The sequence below is a fragment of the Ictidomys tridecemlineatus genome, chromosome 2 (assembly GCF_052094955.1).
Source record: "Ictidomys tridecemlineatus isolate mIctTri1 chromosome 2, mIctTri1.hap1, whole genome shotgun sequence".
Lineage (NCBI taxonomy): Eukaryota > Metazoa > Chordata > Mammalia > Rodentia > Sciuridae > Ictidomys > Ictidomys tridecemlineatus.
In genome coordinates this window covers 82,831,920-82,858,400 of record NC_135478.1, presented here as the reverse complement: position 1 = coordinate 82,858,400, position 26,481 = coordinate 82,831,920, and the positions used below count along the sequence as shown (strand labels likewise).

The 26,481-nt window shown below is 41.1% G+C and overlaps 1 protein-coding gene across 3 annotated transcripts; it reads right to left on the bottom strand.

Moving 5' to 3' along the window:
- Positions 1-897: 897 nt before the first annotated feature.
- Positions 898-24,854, bottom strand: Trafd1 (TRAF-type zinc finger domain containing 1). Of its 3 annotated transcripts, XM_005336828.4 has the most exons (12): positions 24,701-24,854; positions 21,497-21,561; positions 13,338-13,473; positions 13,144-13,197; positions 9,066-9,471; positions 7,943-8,149; positions 7,349-7,425; positions 5,753-5,983; positions 4,961-5,081; positions 3,666-3,993; positions 3,016-3,088; positions 898-2,750 (listed from the first exon to the last, which is right to left on the bottom strand). In XM_005336828.4, exons 2-12 carry the CDS (start codon positions 21,541-21,543, stop codon positions 2,691-2,693), a joined length of 1,740 nt encoding a protein of 579 aa, XP_005336885.2. In that variant the 5' UTR covers positions 21,544-21,561; positions 24,701-24,854; the 3' UTR covers positions 898-2,690. The 3 variants fall into 3 exon arrangements, with proteins under 3 accessions (XP_005336885.2, XP_040145355.2, XP_077895184.1); XM_040289421.2 differs by lacking the exon at positions 7,943-8,149; XM_078039058.1 differs by lacking the exon at positions 21,497-21,561 and having other exon boundaries at positions 24,701-24,820.
- Between the last annotated feature and the right edge of the window lie 1,627 nt (positions 24,855-26,481).

Here is a 26,481-nt window from a genome sequence, read left to right as displayed (position 1 = left end):
CCAACAGCCGAGAGGCTAAGACAGGAGGATCATAAGTTCAAAGCCAGTCTCAGCAACAGCAAGGTGCTAAGGCTGAAACAATTCTTCAGTAAGACCCTATCTCTAAATAAAATACAAAATAGGGCAGGGGACGTGTCTCAGTGGTTGAGTGCCCCTGAGTTCAACTCATGGTCCCCACCCCAAAAGGAAATGATTAAGATCAGAATGGAAATTAATAAAATGGAAACATTAAAATAGAAGAAATCAATATTATCAAAGCAAACTTGTGTGGGCATGTGGTGCTGAGGACTGAACACAGGGCCTTGAGCATGCTAAGCAAGTGCTCTACCACTAAACTATACCCCAAGCTCCTCAAAGCGGAATCAGTAACACTTATAAAGCTCTATATCAGGGATTGCCATACTAATCCAGATGGTTTTGTAAATAGTTCTGTTGTGAACACATCACCCATTCATTTGGATACTGTCTATGGCTGCTTTCCTTCTGTAACAGCATTGATGAACAGCTGCAGCAGAGACCATGATTTGCAAAGTCTTAAATATTTACTACTTGGTCTTTAAGAAAAAGTTTGGCAGTCCCTGCTAAAGTCAAACAGATGGAGGGAAAAAAGACAAATGATCAACACAAGGAATGAGAGAGGTGATATTACAGATTTTTTTAAAAACAATAAACACTTTTGATAAATAACTTAATGAAATAAACAAATTCCTAGGAAGATAAAAGCACTTTTATAAATCAAAATAAATAATGAATTAAACAGCCCTTTAACTATTGAAACTGATAAAAGATAGCATACTTATTCATGAAATACTACAAGTAGGAACAAGACTATCACCCCTTCTATTCAACATTGTTACTGGATTTTCAGGAAAGAAAAAAAAATACAAGGTTTCCAGATTGAAAAGGCATAGGTAAAATCATCTTTATTTGCAGATGACATGATGACATACACAGAAAAGCTAATAGAATCTACCAAAAATGTTACTACAGTTTAGCACAGTTAAAGGTTACAAGATTCAATATTAAAAATAAACAAACAAAAAACAATCATAAAGCCAGATGTGGTGATACCCGCCTGGAATTACAGCTGCTTGGGAGGCTGAGGCAGCCTTGACAAATTAGCAAGACCCTGTCTCAAAATGAAAGAGAAAAACAAAACAAACCAACCAGGGGTGTAGCTCAGTGGGTTCAGTATCTAGTACAAAGAAGGGAGGGAGGAAAGGAAGGAAGGAAGGAGATAGAGAAGGAAGGAAAAAAAAGGAAAAGGGAGGAAAACTAGCCCTCATTATATCCCTTGGTCTGGCTTCTTCCTCTTAGGATAATTCTTTTCAGAGTAATGGCTATGCCAAGAATTAGCTACACAGTCTTATATAAATTAATATTGTTACATATGTCACACCCATGAAATGTCACACCCATGATATGGGGCAATTCTTTACCACCACCACCAGTAGGTTACTGGGAGAACAACTGAGCTCAAAACTACCTATGGTAGGGCTGGGGATACAGCTCATTTGGTAGAGTGCTTGCCTAGCATGCACAAGGTCATGGATTCAATCCCTAGCACCAAAAATAAAATAAAAGACCTATGATGCTAACAATCCTGTGTGAACCATGATGTTATGAGGGGGATGAATAATCGTAAGTCTCAACTTCTCAGGACTGGAGCTTTTGAAGAATCTGCCTTTTTCTCTTCAGTTGGAGGTAGCCCCTTATTCCTGTCATTGCCGGAGGTACAGCAAGCCTCAGTTTCCTCAAAAATGGAGATGAGAATACTACACCTTCAATGTCTGAAGCACTCTGAGAAGGAGCCCACACTGGAGCTCCATTCTCTACAGAAAGCATAGGAATATGAACCACAAGACTTAGCTGAGCTCCAAGTACAAACTTTATTTCTATTACAAGAAAGCTGATAATAATTATAATAGTAACATAAGAAGGGAAAGGGGCTCTGACACTTGGTTTTCAGAGCAAGTGTGAGACTGGGGCTTTAATCCTCATCAGGGCAGAGCCCAGTGTGGCCCTAGTGGGAACAGGAAGCCCTTAGCCCTCCCCATTAGAGGGCAGTGAGGACAAAGGAGTCACCATACCCACAAGGAGCAGAAGGCAGTGATGCCAAATGACAAAAGAAATAGCCCCTGCTCCACACACCTCCAGCTAACTTTTCCAAAGGCCTTGTTCCTAACATCCAGCAGCTGGCCTGAGCACTTCACCAGAGCTGCTCCATACACACACCAGAGGCCCAGAGTCTGGAGCAAGCAGGGGCAGTACATGGGAGAAGTTGCCCAAAAGCCCCCAAATTAGGACCCCACAGGTAAGAAAATCATTTCACTGATGGGAACCAGATTTTCAGAACCCTCTACTCCTTCCACCAGGACCACAAAGCACCAAGAGGCAGTGGTGATGGTATTTCAAAAGGTGGAGTCCTGGTGGGCTAAGAGGCCATTATCTGTATTTCAATGCTACCAAGAAGTGGCAGCTAAGGCTGAAACAATTCCCAACAGCCTCCCTGCTAACCCTCCCTCAAACCCCCAAACTCCCACAGCACAATCTCAAAAGACACAAAATGGCCATAACCTAGAAAAAGAATAATCTTCCCCTGCCTAAAGAGCCAGAGAGGCAGGGCCTGCACCAAGGCAAGGGCTGCTATGCATAGGTAGGGACCAAGGCGAGGGTTTCTGCAGACACCACTACTCCTCCTCCTCTTCCTCCTCTGCATCCCCAGCTCCCTGCTGCTTCGGGGGCTTTGCCTATTGAACAACACAAATGAAGAAGTTTCACACAGGAAGTGAAAGAGCATTCCTCCTCCCCGGGACCCCTGAGGATGCCCAGCTCCCACAGAAGCCTCCTCAACAAAAGCCAAAGAACAGCCAGCCCTTCATTCTTTGGCTTTTCATGAAGAGGCTCCAACCTCTATACAGCCAGCCAACTCGCAGCAACTTCTGATTTCAAAAGCCTCACCATTCCCACCTGTGTGTGTCCTCCCTGAGTATTATGTGCTGGACCCTTAGTTACCTTTGCAGTTCTGTTGCGGTAGTTGGTAGCTGCAGGGGTGACCCGGGAACTTCTGCCACCTTCACTCCTACCACTGAAAAAATAGGATTAGAAACCAGTTCCTGATATGCTCCTGAGTAAAGGTCCAAAAACTAAGAGTGAATAAAACAGCTGGTAGCTGAGCAAAAAAAGCAGCCTTCCACTAGCAGACCAACAAAAAAACCTCCTGGACATAGGACATAGTGGTACACACCTGCAATCCCTGTGACTCAAGAGGCTAAGGCAGGAGGATCGCAAATTCAAGGACAGCCTGTGCAATTTAGTGAGACTGTTTCAAAATAAAAAAGGGCTAGGATATAGTTCAGTGGTAGAGAGCCTCTGGGTTCAATCTCCATTACCACAAAAAAAGCATGGATATGGAATCAGATGACAATGTGGGCAAAACCGAAACTCTTCCCCATGACACTGAGGACATAATTCAGTGGTAGAGTACATGCTTAGCATGCATGAGGTCCTGGATTAAATTAGCTGCACACACCCCAAAAAAGATAAACTCTTCCCTCCTTTGCATGAACTGTAGTCTTACCCAGGCTGGACCAGAATGTGACTAGACCTTTTGTCCAAATCCTCTTCAGCTACTTCCAAATTCCATTCCCACGCTAGATTCTTACCTGGCTCCATATCTCGCAGAAGGCCCAACGGGGAAAGAGGACACAAGGTATTCTGGGTGGAGATTTCGAACTGAGCATGCATCAGTGTCCATGGCCCCATTCTGGCTGCTTCTATTTCGCCCTCGGATGTCCTGGCTGTCTGAGTTGTTGAGTTTCAGCACTCGAGGAGGGTTGGGCTGGCACCCAGTTGTAGAGCCTGATGTTGATTTTGATAGTCGGTTACAGGTAGTTGTAATATTATTAATGGGTCTGCTGGGGGGCAGAGGGTAGATGGGTCCTTTAGCTATTTCCTGCTTGATATCATCCATATAGCCAGAAGACAATTCTCCTAGGAAGAGAACATAGTTACACCTTTAGGAAAAAGCCTGCTCTTATCATTATTGATGGATTCAGGGCAAGAACAAAAAGACTGCAGAGAAGATAACTGATCACCCGCAAAGGCTACTGGGGCCCATGACCCCAAGAGAGAATCAAGAACACTTACTTTGTCTACTCTGCACATTAATTACCTGACTCAAATACAGCCTGCTAACCATTCATCAACATGAACAGTTATGCAAGCAAACCTTGAATGTTTTTGGTTTTTGGTTTTTTTGGAACCAAGGATTAAACCCAGGGCTGCTTAACCACTGAGCCATGTCTCTAATCCCCCATCCTTTTTTAAAATTTTTTTTTAGTTGTCAATGGATCTTTATTGTACTTACTTATGCGCAGTGCTGAGAATCAAACACTGTGCCTCACAGATGCTATGCAAGCACTCTAGCAGTGAGCCACAGCCCTAGCCTCCTTTTTATTTTTATTTTGACACAAGGTCTGAGTTGCTGGGGGCCTAAGTTGCTGAGGCTGACCTTGAACTTACAATCCTCCTGTCTCAACTTCCCATGTCACTGGGATTACAAGCATGAGCCCTTCTAATTATTTTTTAATTGTGAAGTGATAAGTTTCAATAAGTTTACTTGCCTAGTCATAAGGATCATAATAATAGAGTACAGAGATAGGAAATCTACAGGTTATAAGCTCTGACTCTAAGTGTGTCAGAGCTTATAACCTGTAGATTTCCTATCTCTGTACTCTATTATTATGAGCTTATAAGTGTGTCCTTAAAGCCATTACCCTATCAGTCTATACTTAGGATAGCGTAATCTAATGTGGAACTACAGCCAGCTGTGAAATTTCCTAGGAGACCCTACTGGACTTAGTAACTCAAGATCAGGTAACCCTATTGGAGCCATAGAATGATAATCAGGCCCAAGCCAGCAGTGGGCCTGTGGCCTGGGCCATGTCCTGGCTAATACCCTGGTGTCTGACACGCCTCCTGGGCAGCTCTGGTGAGGTCTCTTGAAGTTGGGATGGCTGTTTAGGAATCCCCTCAATCACATGGTTGTTTGCCATGGCTGGGCGTTGGTCACATTGGTCCTAAACAATAAAAGGCAGAATTAGTACCTCAGAACTGAGTGTGATGAGAAGAAAGGGAAGAACAGCTGGTTAGGTGATCAGACCCCATCTGGAGGGGGTTCTTTGACAACCACTAAGAAAGTGCTAGGTACAGGAAACACACACCTGGAATGTAGCATTGATTCATATTAGCACTGTGGCACTCTCTGATCTGTGCAGGAGTAAAGGAAGAGCTGGTCTTGGGAGGCCAGAAAACCATTTCTATACTTTGCTCCCAGTATTTATATGGGGGCTTATTTAATAGACAACCAGCAGTAACCATCTACCTCTTCATCCCAAATCATAAGACTTTCTTACTAGACCCCAACTAACCTAGAATACAAGTCCCAAATGACACCACAATGGGAAGGATCTGCCTGGTCATGGTAAGGCCCCATGACCCTGAGTCCTCAACAAGTGATATGATGGTTTCAGTTGCTATAAGGTGGAGAAAGTCTCAAGGCTACAGGTACCGTATACCTCACATAGTCAGTTCATGGTGCAGGGCATGGCCAAAAGCCACAGGTGTGGATTTCTATTCAAGCTGGAATGCAATCCAAAGGCTGAAGTAGATTTTCAGTTCTGGAAGCCTCACATTTGTGTACAGAGAATCAGCATGGAGTCAGGGAGATGAGTCCGTCAGGGATTCTTACCTGGTGATGGAACAGCACCTCTTCTTCCAACTGTACCCCACAGAATTCACATGGGATGATGACACTATCTTCCACAAGGGGTGAATTGCTCAGACCCATCAAAGAGTCTAACTGGTTACTTGTAGCCTGCTGCAGAAAGTTCTGGAAGATGACATCAGGATCTTCCACCCCCCTGGAAGAAGAGCTTCCAGTATTGAGCGAAGGTAAGGCACGCGAAGGGTTACAGCTTGTCTGTCATTTAAAAAACATAGGTTAAAATAAAAAAATCAGAGGCTAAGGGAAAAAACTACATTCCTAAAACATTTTCTACAAGAAGTCACAACATTTTGATAGCACTTTATAGTGAGGAGAAGGACTAATAAAAATAATAGGGGAATGCAGGTGGAACATTCACTTTACTTTTAAATATTTCTGTTGTTTTTTCCTGCTGTGTTCATGTGATTATTCTTTTTAAATTAAAAGATTCAAGATTCTTCCCATTGCCATATAGTAAAAGTACAACCCAAATATTCCTTAGCATCCTCATCAATAAATTGTCTTTCACTGCTCCCAAACCAAAACCCATAAGTATTCAAATACTGTTCTCTCCACTTAGGAGGAAGGCATGCTCTGTCAACCAGAACACAGGGACTATTTAGCAGTCTTGAAAATGCCAGACCAAGGCACACCAAATCAGACGAAGGAAGTGTTGAAGGAAATCAGTAATCCTCAAACACATAGTACTGCTCTCTAATCATTCCTAAATGGCTCAAAAACCATCAATCATTCAAAAAATATCTGAGTTCTTTCATACACAAAGTTTTGAGAGATTCTTAGAAACTAGGAGAACTCAGAAGGTGCCTAAAGGAACTTGGCAAAGTGGTACCACCAACCAGGAATCAAAAGGATCATATCACAGGATGATAGGCTATTAGAAAAGTAGGCAACAAGGGAGCTGGGGTTGTGGCTCAGTGGTAGAGTGCTTGCCTAGCCATGTGTGAGGCATTGGGTTCGATTCTCAGCACCACACAGAAATAAGTGAACAAAATAAAGGCTCACCCAACATCTAAAAAAGAACAACATTAAAAAAAAAAAAAAAAAGAAAAGAAAAGTAGGCACAGATTCTCAGGGCACACACACATATAACTCCTGACCTAGTCTTCAGAGTGTCCATCAGGCTAGTTTCCTAACAGTCATGGCTGAACCAAATCTGCAAATACAGTCTACATTGTTGGGTATACTGAGGAGGTAAGGGCATAAGGGCACATGCCTTCAAGGAAGAGAAAGTAATAGGCAGAAAGGATCATCAAGCCTTTCATGGAACTGAAAGGACTTCAATAAAGCTCCAATAAATCAAAATATAGCACAAAATGAAACTGGATCAAAAAATGGTCAACAGAAATATATATACCAGTCACCACCATATGGAGAGTGTGCTGGTTGGGATGAGACTATTGGATCTGCTGGAATGAGGATTACGGTTTCTAACCTACATTAGTCATTCCACAGTACAAAAAAAAGTTGCCACTCTTACAATAGGCACTGTATTGAAAGTTTTCTCAAGACTTCATGGGGCTCACATTTCCCCTCACAGTTCTCAAGTAGTTCCCAACATACCTGATGGTCAATCAGCAGATCCTCTGGGTAGAGCTCCTCACAAAATTCACAAGGCAACATGGTCTCATCAGCTGCACCTAGGTATCAGGCCACATGGTCAGACTCAAAAGGAACAAAAACAAACTTGATTTCAACGTTTTATTCCCCTTGTGACATTTTATTTAAAAGTCTGACTTCAGTCTGGGATACAGCTCAGTGACAGAGCACCCTTGAGTTTAATCCCCACATACATACATAAAAGCCAACGGGGGTGGGGGGTGGGAGGAGGCTGGGGTTATAGCTCAGCGATGGAGCACTTGCTTAGCATGTGCAGGGCCCTGGGTTCAATCCTCAGCACCACATAAAAGTAAATAAATAAAAAAAGGTATTCTGTACAACTACAACTAAAAAATAAATATTAAAAAAAATAAAATAAAAAGAGCCAACAGGAACAAATAGCAAAAAATATACCTTAGTATTAATATTTTCAAACAGAAGGAAAAAAATCTATTTAACATATTTAAAGATATATTAAAAAGGGAGCTATTGTGCAGGGTGCTGTGGTGCACGCCTGTAATCCCAGCTTTGAGTACAGTGCAGAATAAGCAAACCTACCCTTCATGTCACTCAGAGAACTGGGCCCACCATGCGACTGATCTGCCTCACAAACGGCCCTCCAGAAGTCCTGTTCTGCCACAGTGGAGGCCTGGCCCTCATTTTGCAGACTTAGGGCCAACATGAAGTCCAGGTTTGCACTATCTTCACCACCCTCTTTGGGAGGCTGACGGCTTCTATTCCTTTCCTGCCTTTCTTGTTCTTCAACTAGAAAAAAAAAAAAAAAAAACAGCTAGAACTCAAGATAAATTAGAGATGTTGCCATCCCTACTCTCAAGTCCCTACCTAGCAAAGGGCCAAAGTTTAAAGCCATTTGGCCAACTCCACCAGTACTCCTGGCCCTCATGGGTCTCTGAACTGTAAGTCTGACATGAAACAAGGATCCATTATTATTCTAAAAAAAAGTATTATTAAAAGAAATGTTACTGTGTCATAACTATGACAGGCACTGTACTAAACATTTTTTGTATTACAGCAGTATGATTTAAAGTAGGGGTCAGACTGCCTGAATTTAAATCTCAGCTATACAATTTACCTACCCTCATTCCTTTAATGAGAATTAAATGAATATATGCAAAACACTCTGCTTGGGCTGGGGATATAGCTCAGTTGGTAGAGTGCTTTGCCTCTCATGTGCAAGGCTCTGGGTTCAATTCCCTGCACCACACAAAAAAAAGTTTGAGGTATGTTAGCTACTTACAGCATTGACATTATCATCACCATCATCAACTCTAACTGCAAACCAGTAAGGAAGAGCTTCTATTATTTATTTATTTATTGGCTGGGTGGGGGAAGACGGGACAAGGAATCAAATGCAGGGGTGCTCTACAACTGAGCTACATATCCAGCCCTATTTTCTAATTTTTAATTGAGAGGGTCTCATTAAGGTACCAAGTTTGGTCTTGAACTTATGAACTTTTTGCCTCAGCCTCCCAAATAGCTAGGATTACAGGCATGTAACCACCTAACTTGACCTTTTATAGGAAAGTTAGGTATTTTTCCCAGTGTTAACCAACTATAATCAGATTTCTCTAATCAAGATCTATTTGGCCCCAAAGCCCTGTTCCCATTTGCTCTGGAATTTTCATAATGTTCCAGTTTTCTAATTCCAAGCACAACTCACATAGATTATTCTGAATTGGAAAGGGGGCTGTCATATTCCTTTGGTTGGCAGTCCTATTGTGGAAAAGGTCTGATTCAAAGGCTCTCAGAGGCCTTCGGGGTAGCCTCATTGGTGGGTCCAGAGCTTCAATCTGTCTCAGGAGCTGGGATGCAATCCAGATTCCATCTTGACCCCAGGACTCATCATATGCATTAGGAGATACAGTAACTTCATTTCTCCTTTCCTCCTCCCCTCTCCCACAAACTTCAGGGTGAGACTTCAGGTCTTTCACAAGGACATTGCGTCCACAGTTGCCACACAGCTCTGTCCGGGCACCACAGTAATCTTCATGTTCCTTCAGTTTGAGAACAGAGAGTTCCAAATCACAGTGCTGGCAGACAGCAAGCCGCAGAGGGCATTCAGTCTCCTGCAATAGAGTAATAAGGCAGTTAATATGCACATCTAGGAGAGGCTGTTTTATTACAGGGCAAAGAAAGCAAAAATATATACTTTGATATTCTCTTCTGGACTGGATAGAAGTAGCTCAGCATGCATAAGGTCCTAGGTTCAATCCCCAGCACAACAAAGAAAAATAATTTTTTTCTTCCCACCCTAGCTTTGCCTACTATGCTTTCTATGTATTTGATTATCACAGTTTCCCCTTTTATTCCTGCCACAGGTTCTACAAAAGGAAAGAACCTCTGAGAAGGAATCTACTAAGCAACCCCAAATATAGCATCATTCTGTGCACACATAACAAAGTTAAACAAAATCATTCATTGTTCAAAAGCAAAGAAAAAGAAGCAAAGCAATTCAGATATTTTACCAAAGCTCCACCAATTTCCCCTTATTATTACAATTCAGTCTAAAGTATTTAGTAATGAGGAAGACTGTGCTTTAGAAAAACACTGATTTTTAAATCTTCACATTTGTATTTGCATTGGCTTTACCTGGACCAAATCCTCCAGGAATCATCAATGATCCCCAGAGTATAAACATACTCAATAGTTGAAAAATAAAACCTTTACATTTAATGGGAAAGTCTCACTAAAGCAATAAAAACATTACAATGATACAATAGGAGCTGGGGATGTAGCTGAGTAAAGAACTTGCCTAGATGGGCCTGTAGCTCAGTGGCAGAGCACTTACTTGCCTAGCACGTGTGAGGCACTGGGTTCAATCCTTAGCACCACATAAAAATGAAACAAATAAAGGCATGCTGTCCATCTTCAATTACAAAAAAAAAAACTAAAAATAAAATAAAAATTAACTTGCCTAGAAGGCACAAGGCCATGAATTCAAGTTCCAGTACCCCCCCAAAAGAAAAAATTCACATATTTTACAACCACTATATCAAAGAGCACAATTTCTTTTCAACCAAATTAAACTCAAGTTATGTTCTAGATTCTACACAAGACGTTTTTAGAGATAATTTTTACATATATTCTTTCATGCCTTTAAAATTATATTCCATGTGTTTGTTCAAGTGCCTGGATTCAATCCCCAGCACCAAAAAAAAAAAAAAAAAATTGTTTTTCATGTAGCTATAATGTCTCATTCAGAATTTTTTTTTTTTTTGTGTGTGTGTGTGTATGTGAGTGGTACTGGGGATTGAACCATTAAACCCAGTGTCTTGGACATGATAGGCAAGTGTTCTACCACAAACTCCCCAGGCCCTTCTCAGGAGCTGGGATGCAATCCAAATTCCATTTGACCCCAAGACTCATCATATGCATTAGGAGAATCAAAAAACTTCATTTCTCCTTTCCTCCTCCCCTCTCCCACAAACTTCAGGGTGAGACTTCAGGTCTTTCACATTTTTAAAAATTTGAAATGGGGTCTCACTAAATTTCCCAAGCTGGCCTTGAACTTGAGATCCTCCTGCCTCAGCATCCTGAGCATTGAGAACTGAGATTACAAGTATCCACTAGTAAGCTCAACTATAAAAAAAAATTAAAAAAAAAAAAAACATTTCATTAGCCAGGTGCAGTGGTGCACACCTGTAATCCCAATAGCTTGGGAGGCTCAGGTAGGAGGATCCTGAGTTCAAAGCCAGCCTTAAGAACAGCGAGGCACTAAGCAATCCAGTAGACCCTGTCTCTAAATAAAATACAAAATAGGGCTGAGGATGTGGCCCAGTGGTTGAATGTCCTTGAGTTCAATTTCCACTATCCTCCCAAAAAAACAAAAAACATTTCACTAGAGCTGGACACGGTGGCACACACCTGGTATCCCGGCTGCTCAGGAGGCTGTGGCAAGAGGATCACGAGTTCAAAGGCAGCCACAGCAAAAGCAAGGCGCTAATCAATTCAGTGAGACCCTATCTCTAAGTAAAATACAAAATAGGTCTGGGGATGTGGCTCAGTAGAAAAGTCTTAGAGTCTGATTCCTGGTATCCCACCCCTAGCCAAAAAAAAAAACACTCACTAGAAAAATACTAGATTAAGTTTTAATTACAAATGACAAATAATCATTGACCTGTGCCACATAAGTACTGTGTTAATAATCTTAAAAAGTGCCAGGAATTTTAAATAAAGTAAAATGCATTCAAGAAAAACCAAAGTTTTTTGGTTTTTTGTTTTGTACTGGGAATTGAACCCAGAAGTGCTTAACTATGGAGACCTATCACCAACCCTTTTGAGACACGGTCTGGCTAAGTGGCTGATGGACCCACTAAATTGTTGAGGCTAGCTTGAACTTGCAATCCTCCTGCCTCAGCCTCCCAGGTTGCTGAGATTATAGGTATGTGCCACCATGCTTGGCAACAAAGAAGAAATTTAAAAAACACTACATAGTTAATCTCTGACCTAAAATTGTCATAGTCAGTCTTATAGACACATTAGGGAATATCCTGTATTCCTATCTTTACAATAATTGTTCTATCACCAAGGGACTTCCAGAAATAGGTAAGAGAGAAGTTAGGAGAGAGAACAGTTTATTGGAGGTTATTTTACACTGCAAGCAGATGCTACAGCCAGAGAAGTTTTCATTATGTTTGTTAATGTGATCTCAATCATATCCCCAAGGCTGCTGAAGTCTAATAAAAGATCAAATGCTTAGGAAAAAAATAATAAAATTAGTGTGCAAATGTATTTGAAATGTTGTTCTCTAGACTGCGAGGTTATGAGTGGTTCTTATTTTTTTTGTTGTTGTTTTTGTTTGTTTGGGGGGTTTTTGGGTGCTGGGGATCGAACCCAGGGCTTTGTGCATGCAAGGAAAGCACTCTACCAACTGAGCTATATCCCCATGAGTGGTTCTTATTTTCTTGTAATACCCTCCTTTTCCCAAATTTTCTTTTTTTTTAGTACAGGGGGTTAAACTCAGGGGCACTTGATAACTAAGCTAATTCCCAGCCCTATTTTATATTTTACTTAGCTAATTCCCAGCCCTATTTTATATTTTATTTAGAGACAGGATCTCTTGAGTTACTTAGCACCTCACTTTTGCTGAGGCTGCCTTTGAACTTGCGATTCTTCTACCTCAACCTCTCCAGCCGCTGGGATTACAGGCATGTGCCACTGAGCCCAGCCTTGATACCATGTTCTCTCACCAAATGATGAGTAATTTCTTCAGATGTAAAAAACATGCATGTTGGGGCTGGGGTTGTGGCTCAGTGGTAGAGCGCTTGCCTAGCATGTGTGAGGCAATGAGTTCAATTCTCAACAACACATATAAATAAATAAAGGTCCATCAACAATAATTAAATTTTTATTTTTTTAAAAAAAGCATATTATGCAAGTGATCAAGAAGTCATAATGAAATTACACCATGTAAGGGAGGCTGAATAGATTACCCTACATTGGCAACACCAGGCTTAATTTACTCAATAAGACTGCCAATAACCAAACCCCAGCAGAAATGATAAGTATCAGTTCCAAAAGGAGAGACTCTGAAGACTTAGCAGCCAGACAGTACAACAGCCAGGCCGCCAAATCAGGCAACAGCTAGAGTTTCCAGTAGGCTATAAGAGGCAGTATACATGTAAGCTGGTAGAGAACAAAGACATCATCAAACTGGTTTCCATTGTGCAAGTGGCTCTGAATCTCAGTAGGACTGGCCCCATGTTCTCTCACTCCCCTCATAGTACAAGAAGACTAACCTCATGTTTCTTTAATTGTCTCTTCTCCAATTTCTTACTGCATTTGCACGTCACCTAGGATAAGAAGTAAAAATCAATAAAGTGACATAATGACAACAGGACCACTGACATTTGTGCAATTAGCAAGTATGATACAGTTATGGACAATAGCAAGTACAACACATTCATAAACATTTGGGTAATTGGTAGTTTACCTGACAGTGTTCTGTAGCCATGTGAATCTCCATGTCAGATTTGGGAAGTGGTTCCTTGCAGATAGGACACATACCAATGTTCCTTTGACAATGGATCTCATGGATGGTAAAGTTAAAAACAGGAATTTCTTTTTTGCTGCAGAAATAGGCCAAAGAAAAAGGCAAGTATTACTAACTATTCTATCTATGCTTTTTCTTGCAGTGATTATCAATGAAAATCTGTTCTGTCCAATTTCTAGTCTCCATCATCTCTCTTTAGTGAATACCTAGATTACCAACTTCAAGAATTAAATCCTGAAAGCTGAATCTCTGAGCAACATTCTGAGTTACCAGTTATGTGCATTACCTCTAAAAGCTCTCAGCCTTGCTTCCTCAAAGTCAGAGCTGATTACAACCAACAATATGAAGTCAGATGCAAAAAAAGCTGCGTTAGGCTTTTCTTTTTCCTTTTCCCCCACCCCCCAGTAATGGGGATTAAACTCAGAAGCACATTTAAAAAGGGCTACATCTCTAGGCTTTTTTTATTTTTTTTGAGACAGAGTCTCGATAAGTTGCCCTGGCTGTCCTCAAACTTGGGATCCTCCAGCCTAAGCCTCCCAAGTCACTGGAATTATAGGCCTGTGCCACCACAGCTGGCAAGCTTGGCTTTTCTAAAACCATCCACTCCAGGATTATTTGAAAAACAAAACCAAACAACCTACCATTTATTTTCATTATCAATCTTAAGTAGTTTAATTTCATTGTGTTTCATTACCTGAACGAATCAAACCAAAAAGAGTATATATCCCAGCTCTGGGATAGTCAAAGTGTAAGGGGAAATTACCTTCATTATGTCCCACATGCCTTGAAAATCTCTGCCTGGGTCAGTATAAAATACACTGTAAAACTGTACAAAAATGAAATCCAAACTGTTCCCACACTGTCTCCTCACTCACTCACTCTGTTTAGTGATCCAAAAATCATATCTCTGTTGCACAGAAGACTAGAGTAAGGGACAATCCAAAGTGTAAGAGGGATACCAGTAAAGCCGAAAAGAGTATACATTCCATCAAACTGCGGATGCACTATTCAAAGACATTACTTTATTCATTTAGATGTAGTCACTGGAAAAAGCCAACTATGCAGTCTAGCTAAAGACTGAATTAAAAAAAAAAAAGTACCTATTAGTATGTCACCTAGGATAAAAATTCAGAAAAATAAATACCAAACAGAATCAATATAGTCATATAACACAGGAAAAAAAATAATAATTGTTTTTTGTCCTTTTAAAAACTTTCTTTGAATGGAGGCATTGCTGTTGCCCAAGCTGGATGCACCTGCCTCAGCCTCCCGAGTAGTTGGAACTAGCAACAAATCTTTAATAATCAAATTTTGCTCCTGAAGCTGAATACATGAACCCTCCACTGCATTAAGAAACAGACAGAAGGAAAACTCCTTTTATAGTTTTAATCTTCCTACATAGTCGAAGAAGTATTTCAAAGTAGAATGAATGATATGCCTCCAGTTATACTCAGTCTCTCAAACTGAAACATCCCAAAGTACCACTTCTTTTCATTCAATGGTGACACTGTCAAGTTTGGAACCCCAAGGAACTCTCATAATATGGCTGGATGGTGAAAGAAATCAACTATAAGAGATGAAAACTCAAATGAATAAACAAGGAAACTATGAATAACTTGACAAATTTAACTTCCCATATTTCTCCCAAATTCCTAATTTCTTTATTTTCTTTCTTTTTCTTTTTCTTTTTTTATGAGAACCACTGGTTTTAAATTAATTTTTAACAATTTTGGGGGAGGGACTGGGGTTGTGCCTCAGTAGCAGAGCACCCCCCTCTCACATGTGAGGTACTGGGTTCGATCCTTAATACCACATAAAAGTAAATGAACAAAATAAAGATATTATGTCCATCTATAACTAATTTTTTTTTCTTTTTAATTTGGAGAGGAATACTGAGGATTTAATCCAGGGGCACTTTACCACTGAACTACATCCTCAGTCTTATTTTTTATTTTGAGACAGGTCACTAAGTTGCTGAGGGCCTTACTAATTTGCTAAGGCTAGCCTCAAACTTGGGATCTTCCTGTCTCAACCTCCTAAATAAAATTTTTTAAGAATATAAAATATTGGGGCTGGGGATGTGGCTCAAGCGGTAGCGCGCTCGTCTGGCATGCGTGCGGCCCGGGTTCGATCCTCAGTACCACATACAAAAACAAAGATGTTGTGTTCGCCAAATACTAAAAAATAAATAGTAAAAAAATTCTCTCTCTCTCCCTCTCTCTCACTGCCTCTCACTCTCTCTTTAAAAAAAAAAAAGAATATAAAATATATAGTGGAAGGAGAGCTATAAATCAAAGTTATCATCTTAACTGTACAGGTGGCACACACCTATAATCCCAGCTATCTGGGAGGCTAAGGCAAGAGGATTACAAATTGGAAGCCAATTTGGACAACATAATGAGAGCCTATTGCAAAAAACAAAAACATCGGTAACAAAACTCAAAAGTTATCTTAAACTACTGTTTTGTTGTTGTTGTTATTGTTGTTTGTTTTTGGTAACCCAGAGCCCTTTCTATTTTTTATTTTGAAAGAGGGTTTCATTAAGTTGGACTTAAATTTGTGATTCTCCTCCCTCAGCCTCCCTACTCATTAGGATTATAGGCTTGCACCTTTGCATCAGGCCTATTAAAATTAACAAAAAGGCAAAGTGTGGTGGCGCATGCCTGTAATCCAACAGATGGGAGGTTGAGCCAGGAGGAACCCAAGTTCAAAGCCAGCCTCAACAACTTAAGCCGTAAGCAACTTGGTGAGACCCTGTCTCTAAATAAAATATAAAAAGGGCTGAGGATGTGTCTCAGTGGTCGAATATCCCTGAGTTCAATCCCTGGTACCCCCCCCCCACACACACACACACAAAAAAAAATGCTATAAAACTAGTATTGGAATTCATTACTGATCTTAATATACAAACTGCTTAAAATAAGCAACCTGGAGCTAGGAATGATGGTGCACACCTGTAATCCCAGCATCTCAGGAGGTCAACCTTAGCAATTTAACAAGGCCCTATACATATAGCCATTCCCTGTCTCAAAGGAAAACAAACAACAACAACAACAACAAAAGGCTAGGGGTGTAACTGAAAGGTACAGTGCCCCAGAGTTCAATTTTCAGTACCAAAACTATACACCCTTGCCAGGCACCAAGGCAGACGACTGTAATCCCAGCATCTCCGGAGGCTAAAGCAGGAGGATGAAAGCCAGCCTCAGCAACCATAAGGCCCTAAGCAACTCAGTGAGACTCTGTCTCTAAATAAAATACAAAATAGAACTGCGGATGTGGCTCAGTGGTTGAATTCAAACCCTGGCACCCGGCAAAAAACATTATTAAGCCACTGGGATTATAGGCATGTACCACAAAATTATACACTCTTTTTTCTTTTTCTTTGGTACAGGGGATTCAACCCAAGGGCATTTAAACACTGACCCACATCCCCAGCCCTTTTTGTTTTTTATTTAAAAACCTGTGATGTTCCTATCTCAGCTCCCCAGTCAATGGGATTACAGGCTGGTGCCACTGGGCCCAACAAATCATAGACTTGTAAACCTAGTAATCTCACTCTTGGGTTTATGCATGAATAATTTCATTAAAGTATCATAAAATGATTTAAAAAATGAAAGTTAAAAATTTCTCAAGAAACCGAGCATGGTGGTACACACATATAATCCCAGTGGCTTGGGAGGCTGAGGCAGGAGGATCATGAGTTCAAAGCCAGTCTCAGAAATTTAGCAAGTCCCTAAGCAACTCAGCAAGACCCTGTCTCTAAATAAAATATAAAAAAGGTCTGGTGATGTGACTCACTGGTTAAGTACCCCTGGGATCCATAGCCAGTACCCACCCACCCCCCTAAAAAAAAGGTCTCAAGAAGGGAACAGCTGGGCTGGGGATGTGGCTCAAGCGGTAGCGCGCTCGCCTGGCATGCGTGCGGCCCGGGTTTGATCCTCAGCACCACATACCAACAAAGATGTTGTGTCCGCTGAGAACTAAAAAATAAATATTAAAAAAAAAATTCTCTCTCTATCTCTCTCTCTCTCTCCTCTCTCACTCTCTCTTTAAAAAAAAAAAAAAAAAAGAAGGGAACAGCTAAATTACAAATGGTATACCAACAAAGTGAAAGCAGTGCTATATTATCATTGCAAAGCATATATACACAAATTCCATGAAAAATTAAAATCTAGGTTCTGGAGTTGTGGCTCAGAAGTAGAGCACTCGCCTAGCACGTGCAAGGCCCTGTGTTCGATCCTCAGCACCACATAAAAATAAATAAATAAAATAAAGGTATTGTGTCCAACTAAAAATATATATATATAAAAAAAATCTAGCAGGGTGCTATAATACCAGCTATTTGGGAGACTTGAGGCACAGGAATTGTAAATTTGAAGCCACTCTGAGCTACTTAGCAATCCTTTCTCAAAATAAAAATAAAAATTTTAAGAAGGGCTAGGCATGTAGCTCAATAGTAGAATACTTGCCCAGCATGTGCAAGGCACTGAGTTCTAACCCTAATACTGAGGGAGAAAAAAATTGAAGTCAGTTATTACTACTTAAGAGTAAAAAGAAGGCAGGGGTTGTAGCTCAGTGGTAGAATGCTTGCCTAGCACACGTGAGGCACTGGGTTTTATCCTCAGCACCACATAAAAATAAAATAAAGATACTGTGTGTCCACCTACAACTAAAAAATAAAATAAAAAAAAAAACAGAGTAAAAAGAACCTGGATTCCTTTTTCATCATTTTAGCTCTTATCTTCTTTTAGAAGAAAAATCAACAAAATAAATGTCTAGTTTTCATTTTGCAGGATTACTCAGAATAATCTGTTGATAAGTATTCTATATACACAAGACCGCTAAAATTTTAGAAATGAAACAAAAAGTTTAGAGTTGAAATCACAAGTCCCTGGGTGCAGTGGTGCACACCTGTAATCCCAGAGATTCAGGAGGCTGAGGCAGGAGGATCACAAGTTCAAATCTAGCCTCAGTCACTTAGAGAGGCCCTAAGCAATAATAGCAAGACCTTATTTCAAAATAAAGGGCTAAGGATGTGGCTCCTTAAGGATTAAGCACCCCTAGGCTAGTCTTGAGCTTGGAATCCTCCTGTCTCAGCCTCCTGAGTTCTTGGGATTATAGGCAAGCACATGTGAGGCACTGGTTCAATCCTACCACTGAGCCACAACTCCAGAACCTAGATTTTAATTTTTTATGGAATTTCTGTATATATGCTTTGCAATGATAATACAGCACTGCTTTCACTCTGTTGGTATACCATTTTAATTTAGCTGTTCCCTTCTAGAGATCTTTTTTTTTTGCGGGGGGGGGGGGGGGGAGGCTATGTAACCCAGGGGTACCTAACCAGCAAGAATCAAAGCAGCTGTCAGGTAAGTCCACAGGGCATTTACTATCTACATAACTACATAGCAAAAACTATCTACATAGCAAACTTAAAAGATATAAATTGCTTACCTTGATAATACTGCTAAAACTCCAAGGAAGGACCAAGCCAAGTTAAAAAGTAAACTTTCATTTTAGATAGAAAAGATTTAAAAGCAAGCCAAGGCTTCTACAAAACATAAAGAATCACAAATCTATTCTTGAGTATGTACAGTCTTAGCCTTCTAACATTGACCTTTCCACTTCCTAGAACTACACCTCCCTTGGATCAAACAATATCACAAGAAAAGAGAGAACTGCAAACATCTTCAGTCACAACAAATTATTGGCTGCCTATTGGGATCTAATCACAGCTCAATATTGATGAGGACTTTGACTTTCCTTAATATAGAGATAAAGCTCTAAAGACAAATTTAAAACATGAAATTAGCTGCCAGTTGTGGTAATGCATGCCTATAATCCTAGGAACTCAGGAGGCCGAGACAGGAGGATTCCAAGCTCAAGACTAGCCTCAGCAACATAACAAGGCCCAAAGCAATTTAATGATATCTTGTCTCAAAATAAAAAATTTTGAAAAAAGCGTTGGGGTATGATATAGCCCATTGGTAAAGTGCCCTTGGGTTTAATCCCCATTACCAAAAAAGAAAGAAATATTAAGAGTTGCTTAAAGAAAGAAATTTAAATAAAATTGCTTAGATGGGAGGGCTTTGTATAGTCTTATTCAGCCTTCCCTGATAATCTGCTTTCTTCTTTAAATAAATTGCTCAGGTTTTGAATAACCTTGTCTTCATTAGTTTCTATTAGCACACCATTCTTAAACTTCCTTAGCATAGTTATTTACAAGCTGTCCTAGGATCTAAACTCCTTCAAGTGTGGATTGAAATTAAAATAAAACCAGTGTGTTTTATTATAAAATCACAATAATTTCTTGTTATCATTTGCTTTATTGATTAATTTGAAATCAACAATTATACATATAAACTTAAACAATGCCAAAATAGTTTAGTAAGCAGCAGAAAAGTGATAATGGCTAATACAAAGAAACACCTTATTAAGACATCCTTGATCTATATAGTTAAAGAATATTACGACTAGAAGTTGCTCTAATTATATCCTAATTCTGCTGAAAGTCAGGCTGAACATAAAGAAAAAAGCAACAACAACAACAAAAAAATTTTATCTGGCTCAAACCTTTCAATCTACAACAAGCTATTTTCCTTATTCAATATCTCCTTCTGCCACAATTTGTAAGTTAAAAAGCATAGACAGTTCTGCTTTGTTTTTTGTTTTAGCATTCAGTACGAGCAGTTGTGTATCATCAAAAAAAAAAAATCAAGGTAAGTTCTTGAGAAATCCCCACCAGGAACCAGCTCAGAAACCAGAAGTTGCCTAGGTTTCATTTCAGGAGGAAAGAGTTTCTCTTTCTTATCACTATGGGCATTAAAAACACAATTGAAGGGCTGGGGATGTGGCTCAAGCGGTAGCGCGCTCGCCTGGCATGTGTGCAGCCCGGGTTCGATCCTCAGCACCACATACAAACAAAGATGCTGTGTCCGCTGATAACGAAAAATAAATATTTAAAAAATAAAAACACAATTGAAGACTTAACATTCAAAATTAAGCCAGTCCTTCACTAACAGCTGTGGAACCATGAAATGAAAATGATTAAGGTTGGACTTCCTCCCCTATTTTTTTAAGCAGCAAAACTTTTATAAAAAGAGTTAAGGGCTGGGATTGTGGCTCAGTGGTAGAGTGCTTGCCTAGCACCTGCAAGGCTCTGGGATTCAATCCTCAGCACCATATAAATAAATAAAGAAATAAATTGATAGATAAATAAATAAATAAATTGATAAATAAAAGTATTGTGTCCAACGACAACTTAAAAATAAATATTAAAAAAAAAAGGGTTGTCTGAGCTGTTCTGGTTGAACTGTTGTCACTCAATATACAGCAAGTTTCAAGTACTTAAAACCTTGCTCCTAGTACTAGAGTGACTCAAGGAAATCCTGGCATCATACTTTGAACACACACTAATCTACTCCAAATATTTTATTTACATAATTTTTGGGGGGGGGAGGGTACCAGGGACTGAACCTAGGGGCCCTTAACCATTGAGCCATATCCCCAGCCCTTCTTATTTTTTGAGACAGAATCTCGCTAAATTGCCTAGGTTCTTGCTTAGTTGCTGTGACCCTCTTTTCTTAGCCACTGGAGCTGCTGGGATTACAGGCATGTACCACCACACCCACTATATAATATTTTTCAGACATACAAAAAATAAGTTCTCAGCCAGGCATGGTACATGCCTGTAATGCCAAGTTAGGGAGATTAAAGCAGGAAGATGACAAGTTCAAAGCCATCAAGTTCAGTTAGCCTCAGCAACTTGGAGAGGCCCTGAATAATTTAGTGAGACCCTGTCTCAAAATAAAATATTTTTAAAAAGGGTTGGGGATGAGGTTCAGTGGTTGAGCACCTCTGGGTTCAATCCCTGGTACCAGGGGGGAAAAAAAGGCAGGGCTGGGGATCTAGGGATGTAGCTCAGTGGTAAAGTGCCCCTTTGTTAAATCTCCAGTAGGAAAAAAAAGAAAGCTCTGATCCCATTTTACTTGCACAGTATACCATACAACTCCAATTTTAACCTACCAATAAATAAGCCAATTTTTATAAAAGCTGGTTTGTCCTCATTTCAATAATATTTTTTAGATTTAATCTCTTACCAGTTGTCACATAGTCGAGTATCCTGGTCATCCAGAAATTCAGCCATCTTTACTCTTCCTGAAAACTACAAAGTAAAAAAATATGAACTTTCTATTTCATTTCTGCTTTAAGGATGACATGCAAAATAAATAAAACTAAGCTAGCATAAAGAAAATGGGATCAAAACCAGTGCATTGAGGCATTCTGATAACAAACACCCTTGGGATTTTTCTTTTTATTATTTTTAAATTTTCTTTTTATAATAATTTGAGCTACAAAACAGTTGCAATAAAACAGTATGAAAAACTCCCTTAGGCACCTCTCCCAATTTCCCCAAAAGTTAACATCACAAATGACCATTGTAAAATTCTCAGATATACAGTGGGTGCAGTAGCGCAAGCCTGTAATACCAGTGGCTCAGGAAGCTGAGGAAGGAGGATTTAGAGTTCAAAGACAGCCTTGGCAAAAGCAAGGTGCTAAGCAAAAAAAAAATACAAAATAGGGCTAGAGATGTGGCTCAGTGGTCAACTGCCCCTGGGTTCAATCCCCAGTACCCTACCCCCAAAATAATTTTTCTCAGATATAGAAAATTAACTCTACAGATACTAGTAACTAATCTATTGATCTTTTTCAAATTACAACACAACTACCAATGCCCCTTTTCTGGCTCAGTATGCATAATGCATTTAGTTGTTGTTATTTCTCCTGTCTTTTGTGATCCTGATGCTACTACAGTTTTTAAAGATCTTTCATGACCTTGTTCAACTAATTACTAACAGTTAGTAGTTACTGCTTAATTATCTTGTAGGAAGTCGTTCAGTTTTGGTTTGACTGATTTTTCTTTTCAGGATTAAATTCATTTTTGGCAAAATACCATATAAGTGACATTATGCTCATCTTGGTGCATTATATCAGAAGACACATGATGTCAACAACAGTATTATTATTGGTGACGTTAACTCTGAGCATTTAGTTGAGAGGGTGTGTGCAAGGTTTCTTCACTATAAAATTTTTCCTTCTTCTTAAACAAGATGTCAATTAAGAAAGCAAAGAGCTGTCAACTTTACTACCAATATTTATGTTGTATTATTCCTTTCCATGATACACAAAAAAACCTTTAATAAGGCTCCCCAACAGGTTTGGCATTATCAAACTGTCAGGTTTTTGTTTGTTTGTTTGTTTTTTGTTTTTTTTTTAAGAGAGAGTGAGAGAGTGAGAGAGGAGAGAGAGAGAGAATTTTTTTTTTTAATATTTATTTTCTACTTCTCGGCGGACACAACATCTTTGTTGGTATGTGGTGCTGAGGATCGAACCCGGGCCGCACGCATGTCAGGCAAGCACGCTACCGCTTGAGCCACATCCCCAGCCCCAAAACTGTCAGTTTTAAAAACATTTTTTTGTTGTTGTTACAACATGTTACAACCCACTGTGCCCTGGCACTAAGAATATATTACAAGTTAAAAAAATATAGAGAGATGTGGGTCAAGCGGTAACGTGCTCGCCTGGCATGCGCAGAGCGCTGGGTTCAATCCTCAGCACCACATAAAAATGAAATAAAGATGTTGTGTCCACCGAAAACTGAGAAAAAATATTTAAAAATTCTCTCTCTAAAAAAAAAATATAGCATCTGACTTAGAACAATTTAGTGACCAATAAAAACAATAAACAACAACAAAAAATAAACCTAACTTAAGGTGAGGATCTTAAGGATAAGTACATAGGCAAAAAGGAATAGGGTGTCTGTGGGGTGTGGCAGTACATGCTTGTAATCCCAGCAGCTGGGGGGATTAAGGCAGGAGAACTGAGAGTTCAAAGCCAGCCTCAGCAATTTAGCCAGGCCCTAAGAAACTTGGGGAGACACTGTCTCAAAAAATAACAAGGGGTGGCATATGCTCAGTGGTTAAGCGCTCCTGAGTTCAATGTTCCAGGGAGATGACTTTTAAACTAAGACCTGAAGTGCAAAGAGCCAGCCAGGCATAGACAAACAAAGGGATAGAATGGAAATAGGGGAAAACCCCTCCAGTCACTGGGAAGAGCAAAAGGCCTAAGGAAATGAAAGAGAAAGTAAACGGAGATCTGGAAGAGCATAATGAAAAAAAAGGGATGACTTGAGAAGGCCTTATTATATAGCACAGAAAGGACACTGGGTTATATTCCAAGAGCAATGATAAATCACTGAGGGTTTTTAACTAGGCAAGGAGCTGATTCAAGCCATCCACTCCCATTTGAAATGTCAACCAGGGACAGGCAGCACACAAGCACAAAAACAAAGTTTGTCCCTTGAAAGGGAAAGTCTGACAACTTTTTTCTCGGGGCTACCTGATTGATTCTAGGTGTAGTCTATTCTAGTCCACTAAATGGCCACTCTCAACTACCACGAAGCGCCTACGACGAAGGAACTGCCCAGTTTTCTAGCTGCAAGGGGACTGGAAGTGACCACAGGCAAGGCTTCCACCAGCCCCTCCAGACCCCCGTGTCTTCAGCCTATCTGGGCCTCAGATGCCTACGACAGACGATGACGGTAGCTCGAGGGTCTTCTTGAGGAGTAAAAAGGCACAGAGAAAGCCTTCAACCTCAGGAGGGAGGGCCATCCCCCGGGTTTCCAGAGCGGCCACCGCGGGCTCAGGGAGAGGAGAGGCGGCAGCCCCTTAAGTAAATATCAGTTGACATTCACCCTGCGTGCATTCGCTGCCCGACGCTCACACCAACCACCCTCCATCCTGACCCCAATCCTGGCAGGTGAAAGTCATCATCCCATTTCACAGAAGCGGAAAGCGGAAGTCCGAAGGCAGTTACCCGCCGCTTAGCGGGTCGGAGCGGGGCTCGAACCCGGGTCGCTCGGCCCAGGGGCCTCACTGGGCCTCCCGCGACCCCGGACGCCAGCGGCTGGAGGCACGGGCACCAAGCCCAGGCCGGCGCCGGGCCCAGCTCCGCCCCGGGCGCGGCGGCCACGGCGGCGAGGCGGACGACGCCCGCTACTCGGCGCCCCCGGCCCAGGCCGCCAAGGGGGCGGCGCCGCCCGGGGCTGCCAAGGCTCCGGGTCCCCGAGGAGAAAGCGCGGCCTCCTTTCACGGTCTGAGGAGACGCCGCCGCCCCGCCACCTTCCCGCAGCCGCCACCCTGGCCTAGCGGCCCCTCGCCCACACGCCCCTCCCTCAGACTCCGGCCTCCGGCCGCAAAGGAGACCGCGAGAGCGCCGCAAGCGCGGCCGCCGCTTCGCTTCACCTGGGAGGAGTACAGGAACGTCGAGCTGTCGAGACAGCCACAGACTCGGAGCCACCTCACTCAGTCCAAGCACTGAACAACGGCCCCGAGAGCTGCCTCAGCGCCCCCGACTGCCGCAGAATAGCGCGCTCATTGGCCAGGGGCGGCCCCGGATCTAGGCCCATTGGATAGCATCATTGTCGCTCTCAGGGGCCCGCCCTCCGAGCTCCGATTGGCTCCTTAGTGCTCTGTGGGGGCGTGTCCTAGAAATCCCAGCCCCTGCACATCTGGAATGAGAGGCTGAGCTGAGCTGTGAACCTGAAGCTGGATCTAGCAACTGCTGCTGACACAGATTCATGTTTGCATGAATAATACTGTGCAAGCATTACTAACATGCCTAATATATTAAAATAATTAATGACATTTGTTCTCTTGTCATGAGCCATTAATACTTATTAGTCATTCTTGTTGTCATTATAATGCCCTCGTACAAGACTTGTGCAAGATCCAGGACCATATTTAAGCACTTTGCTTTTTTGCAGTGGAAGAATAAACGCCTGGGATGCGGGTTTGAGAGCCAGTATTTCTGCTTGCAGACGAAATGGATTCTCTGAGCTCCTCTTCCCTCCAGAGTAAGAGTATTATTTCATAACTGAGCCTGTAATACAAACAACATAGCTATTCAGAATTTCGGTTATATTGAAGATTACAATTGCAAAATGTTCGTAAGATAGTCCTAAGCAGGAAAATCAGGTTATGAAGCAATACTTATAACAAGGTAGACTAGTTAGTTTAAATATACGGTATTAGAGGGGGTATAGGTCAGTGGAAGAACACTTGTCTAGCACATTCAAGACTCTGGGTTGGATCCCTAGCACTAGTTTAAAAAGAAAAAGAAAAAGAAAAAGAAATACCATAAATATTCAGTATATTCCATGTAATTTCAAACATTTCAAGGGAAAAAAAAAAAAACAAGGCACGGTGGTTCACGCCTGCGATTCCAGCAACTGAGGAGATTGAGGCTAGAGAATCATAAATTCTCAACAATTTAGCCAGAACTTGTATCAAAATTTAAAAGGGGGGTGAGGGGAGTAGGGATGGTAGCTCAGTGATAAAGTGCCCCTGCTGTCAATCCCTATTACAGCAATAAATAAATAAGTAAATAAGTAAGTAATAAATAAATAAGTCAAAACAGGCAAAGATGTTGCCGAAAGCTCCGTTCTTGTTTCCTATGCCAATCCAATAACAGGCTTTGAGGAAAAGGAAAAATCAGGTTTATTGCTTTGCTAGCAAAGGAGATACACAGGGAACTCCTACCCCAAAGGTTGTGATTCTGCCCATCAGCAGGAACTGGGGGGCTTTTTAAAAAATATTTTTTAAGTGGTCAATGGACCTTTATTTCATTTATTTACATGTCGTGCTAAGGATTAAACCCAGGGCCTCACACTTGCTAGGTAAACTCTCTACTGCTGAGTCACAGCCCCAGCCCCAGGGGGCCTTTTAAAGAGGTGACTCACCAGCAACATGCCACTTATTCTGTGTTCTCTAGTCATTTCTGACCTCTTCTGTATCATCCCCAAAGTCTGGATTACTTTGTTCCTATGGTGGGTGTGTACTCAGGGACTGATAACTCCGTTTAGAATGGGGAAGAAAGGTAATCCTATTCCTCTGAGATTAAGGAGGGGGAGAGATTAGGGAGGAGCAGAGAGAGAGAAAGAAAAAGAAACATGTTCATTTTAAAAATAAACTGTAGTGGCAGAGCAGCAAGTGTTATATTCAAAGCAGAAAGTGGACCACTGTTA